Source organism: Varroa jacobsoni, unplaced genomic scaffold (assembly GCF_002532875.2).
Source record: "Varroa jacobsoni isolate VJ856 unplaced genomic scaffold, vjacob_1.0 scaffold_249, whole genome shotgun sequence".
In the NCBI taxonomy this organism is placed as follows: Eukaryota; Metazoa; Arthropoda; class Arachnida; order Mesostigmata; family Varroidae; genus Varroa; species Varroa jacobsoni.
Window position 1 is genome coordinate 89,666 of NW_019213151.1, and position 5,342 is coordinate 95,007.

The following is a 5,342-nucleotide window of genomic DNA, read 5'->3' on the forward strand; positions in this document are numbered from 1 at the left end:
TATATATATATATATATATATTCGTGCAGTAACATCATCACAACAATTTTTGTAGGAACGCATACATTGAAAAATAAAAAGAAAGTCTTAACCAGTCAGCACACGTCCATTCGCTGGCGTTGATAGGAAATGCGTCAGAAGCCTCGGGAATTGGCTGTCGCTTACAACGCCATTTTTGTCCTGGAAATCAGCTAAGAAAAAAAGAGATCTTGACCAGTTGTTCACTTTGTTTGTTTGTTCCCTTTAGGCCATTTTCATTTTTACACACAGGCGATTAGGAGTCATTAGCTTTGTCTAGTGACTAATTCAGTGCCATAGAGAAGTTTACTGGGACAGAAAACTATATATAGTCGTAGGTCAGCATAATGTGATGCGAACCCAGCGCAGTATCTCATGTACACATCCCTACAATTATACATAAAATATATTACGTGGGCTAAATGTTATTACTCTTAAGGGAAAATACACACTCAGATGTACCAACGTAGAAAAATTATATGCCATGTTTTAATTGTAGGTAGGCTTTCTGGCATTAACTCCATTTTAATTAGATTGCTTGAAAAGTTCCCGTCCTTTCCAAGAGCCTCCCTCCCGATATACTGTTCGAAAATGTTTTCCTGATTTAACGTGCTGTATTGGTATTCTGGTGTTGTGAGTGCAATTTCAACTCGAAAAAACTGCTCAAAAATTGGTGTTCCGGGTGGACAAAAGTAGGTGATGTAAGTCTAACACCCTTCGCATTTTGTTAAGACCAAAAGGCTAGCGAAACAGCCCGAAACATTTGCCCTGTGTATGATAATGGCGCTACTTAAGAGCACTGCTCAAGGGTAGTTCGCTAAGGTGTTCGGTGCATGGAAGGGTCCTCGCTCTGGCTGAGCGCGTGAGTTTGGTGACGACTAATTGAAGGCATCTTTGGGCCACAAACAACTCGAGAACAGACCGGAAAAACGAGATGCCGGGGTAGAGCTTTGGGTTTTGTATAGAAATTCGAGTCTGAACACCTCATGAACCCAACAAGAATTTATGGCTTAACGTTGCATCTCATCATCTCGTCCGATATCTAGCGTTGCGTGGTCGCAATGCACATTTTTATCCAGAGTTGGCGCCGATGACGAAAGGCAGTGTTTGTATACCAAATGAACCAGAAAGAGAGAAAAAAAAAAGGGAACAGGTGGCTTCAGAAAAATAAGCAAGGCCCAGGGTTCGGTCATCTAAAAAAAAAATTCCATGGGACTACAAGGATATGATTCATTAGCCGTCGTTTTCTATGAACAATACAGCTAGTTGACACGTTTACTTGGCCCAGTCGCATCGAGTCAATTAAGTTATTTGAAGGAAAGAATCCGGCAGAGGAAATCAGATTATAATAACACAAAAATCGTCAAAGCTGTCCTTATGGACTTGGAACAAGAAATTTTTCAGCACCCTCTATCATTCTCGAACGGATTTCCATCGTTTCTATTCATTGGAAAATTACCTAATTACTGCTGACCCGGATCAGCAACTCACAACTTTTTTGAGACGAGACCCGCTACTTTCTGGCAAAACGGCATACAGTATTTGGTAGAGAAATTGAAGAAAGTTGTGAACAATTATAGTGAATGCATAATATGATAGCTTATGGATAAAGAAATGAAAAGTGTAATGTTTTCCATTTAGGGAAAAACGTGGGAACTTATGGTCCGACGTAATGAAATAGAAGGCCGTGAATAGGATCACAACCTGCTTCCATAAACGGTGCTCCTGAATATATTTTCTGACATTTCTAATTTTGTATGTTGACGACGTTTATATGTGTAGGCCACTGAAGATTATTCATACCGTTGAATTCTATATGCTAAGCGAATAATTTGAAGCCCTTAGTCGACAAATAGGTGTTTCTCATTTACTTGGACCACGTCTGGTGCTAGGACAGACTCTTTTTCAGATGCGTCCGTATCTGCAAATACACTTTTTAGTTTAAAAAAATCAGAACCACCCAATGGACGTTCCGTTTTCTTATAGAATAGATGCTTGCTTATTTTTTAACCAAATAACTATATATGCACACCTATGAATACAGTTTTCCAAAGAACAAACTAGAGTAAATATTATCCTACAAACTAAACACCCAACGAAATGAATTAATAGCTGGAGCTACTATGTTTAGACGATTGAGATTATTAATCTGTAGTCGAAAACGCGATATTTCGTATTATTTGCTTATTATTTTTAAGTCAGAGATTATCTTTTTGGTTTCGTTACGGCTTGAATAAATTCTTCGTTCCGGAACAATAAAAATGGTCCAGGTCATTCCAGCCTTTTTTGTTACTTATCGTACTGCGATTTAAATGCTTTTGATGTGTGTTGGTCAATGTGATGGCTCTTTTCCGTGCGTGTTTTCAGGGTTCTGAAGGTTGCCATTGGCAAGGTCACCTAATAGATTCGAAGGATTCCCGTACTGCACTCAGTACTTGTCCTCAGCTCGGGTAAGGCTGCTATTGGTAACTTTGGATTAAAACATTGTTCGTTGGTAGAAACTTGTAGTTCACTTCAAGGCTGTACCAATCCACGCTGAAGAAGCTTAAAGTTAGAATCCAGCATTATTGTAGCAGCTTATGGAAAAAATCGCTCTGCGGGGTTTGTTATTTCACCTGATAAGTCTCTGTGGAGCGATTGGATTCTTTGAACCGCGCCAATTTCGAAATAATGAAATAGAAGTATTTTTCGAAATGATAAAAGAGAATTATTCTATTGACCTCTCAGTGCTTTTTGCCGCTTGTGCTTTGCCATAACATTTACCTAAATAAATGCATGAAAATAGATGAAGGGAATGAATTAATTTTTCTAAACAATAATAAGAGAAAAACAGCTTAACCTATAAATTGCACGTTTCTTTGTATAAATTACAGTTGATTATACCTAATGGAAAACCGTCAAGTGAGTTTATGTGTCATATACACCTCTAGCTACCATTAGTGAAATAATATTGATCTCTTTACTACATATTAAAACTTATTGTTAATAAAACGAATTAACTGGCATTTAATAATTGTTATCAAGGCTTGTCTAAAGTTAGCCTTCGTAAGAATAATTGGCTAACGATCACACGTAAGCAAAATCATTATAAGACTATAAGTGAGTTAGCAGAACATCATCTATTATAGTAAAAGTGGTAATTTTAGTCAAACACTTTATATAGTCATCTATTTACTCCTGTTAAGATCTATGGGTATGGAACTTTCCTTATGGAAACGTTCACTACTTTATCAACAATAGTTAATTAACAATCAGAGCGCGTCTCTTTATTGCTTGGATTAAAGGTCTATTGATTTCATCTAATCTGATCAGATATTTTAAAATCAAACACTTTGCCACCATATAAAATAGGCTAAAAATCTTTCTATAAAAAAATTTACCGTGATAGTTACCAGCCATTGTGGCCAGTTTTGCTTTCTTTATGCTCCAGTTACCTTTGTCGTCTGATCTACATCTCTCACTCGGAGTATTTCGTTGATGACAATACCAATAACAATCGCAACAATAACAATAATGATGATGCCTGGGCGACTACGAGAGCGTACTCTTATTCGACTCTGGTAAAAAGTGTCCCATTAGTTAGCTACAACTTACATACATATCGATAATATAATTCAACACCAGAAGGAAAAGTAGGACGAGAAGCTGCCTATTTATTGGCCAACAAACAATTAGATCCAGATTCGATATACCTAGCGCCAAATTCCTTTGGATGGGATGTTCCGCCAACGAAAGAGTGTCTACTGTTCACGCCAACAACGACAAGTTAAGTCAACGTTAATTTTTGGGTATTTCCATCGAACGTTTATTTATACGTCATAGAAACGACATGTTGTGCTCTGACGAATATACGCTACGTACGCCATCGAAATGAAGAGATATGTATAGATAGATATGCCGCCAATCTGTGTGCATACGTAAGCGCGTTTGTACTGACCAGCTTGAATAGGTAAAAGGCTGTTCATTCAGTCGCCATTGGCATTTGGTATGTGTTGACTAGATGTTGAATACAGCTGACTTTCAAGCGCAATTTAGATACAAGTCTTCTCGGACAAATGCTCTCAATCAACATATATCAGTGCGCATAAATATATACTAAGGCAAACATATGACGTAATGAATATTTTAAATATTTCCAATGCGCGCCAGTCACATCAAACGCGTACAACGTATGTCCAGTTTTTCATACACCCAGATCAAGCCTGAGTACGGTTAGACATTAAAGCGGACTTATTGTAAGCGGGAACTATTTTCATTTGGATATGCAGTTAGCCGACGATTCTGTCTCAGCTTCGAATCTGGCAAGATGAACTTTCATCCATTTGAACAATTTTGATAAGTTTAAGAAAAGCTTCTCCTTAATTTGACAAAGATGGACATCGTCTCTTGCTGTTGCTTCTGTTATTGTCAGTCGACGGGTCAGGAATTTATGATTAAGACTCGAAAGTTAGAAAGCGAAGATAGCAGAACGGGAAAAGAACTTACTTGCTAACAAGATGCGATTATTGCGACGAAACAGAAGTTACGACGCGGGCCAGTCTTCTAAGAAATATATATCTAATAGCATCAAGTTAATTCTCAAAACTGCCTATGCATAAGATTTTACATTGCAAGAGTAAAAGTTAAATGTAACTTTTCGGAACACCGTTGGGTCAAATAAGGCTTTTATGCAGTGACATAGCAAAACAAAACTGTGAATTAAGGCCACTGACATTTCGCATCAGGCACATAAGTGAACCTCTTCGATTTTGCAGCAGCGAAATTACTTCCTTGTAGTCTTCCCCAGTAAAAAGCTTTTCTGAAGCCCCATACCGTTACAATTAAATTGACGGTTTCACGGACACATGCAAAGGAAAAATGATACGTTGACATGATGTTGTGCCGTAGGATTGATCGGAGCATTCGATAGGACCTGAATACTATGGATTAAGACTGCTTTTTCATCAATTTATCAAAGGTCCTGCATTAAAGCATATATCTGTTGCTTCACGCCACTTAGGCGCTCCTAGATACCCATTCCACTCTAGAATTAGCTGGCTGTAAAGCCATTCCTTTTCGTTGCAAGTTTTCTTTTTAGTCTTTAGCAAGGCTGATTTCAGAAATTGGGGAAAGGTCCATTAACCGCGTACCTGAAGCAGCAACACAGAAGAATCTTGGTTTTCCTGCGGAAAATACGCGGTTACAGGTAAACGAACGGTCAAAGAGCAGTTCTACGCAATGCGTTACTAAAAGCCACATGATTGTTATATGAATAGCAACAAGTATATTTCATACTGATTATCTAATGTTTACAAAACTTTACTTTAATTTTATATTATATATAT

General features: G+C 37.8%; 1 protein-coding gene across 4 annotated transcripts in view; it reads left to right on the top strand.

The window, feature by feature from the left end:
- The window catches only part of Meltrin (disintegrin and metalloproteinase domain-containing protein meltrin), a 77,711-nt gene that overhangs the window by 61,017 nt on the left and 11,352 nt on the right, over positions 1-5,342 (top strand). For all 4 annotated transcript variants that reach the window (XM_086967516.1, XM_022829979.2, XM_086967517.1 and 1 more), the window contains one exon: positions 2,386-2,468. In XM_086967516.1, the coding sequence (XP_086823642.1) occupies positions 2,386-2,468 (83 nt within the window). The remainder of the gene's footprint in view (positions 1-2,385; positions 2,469-5,342) is intronic.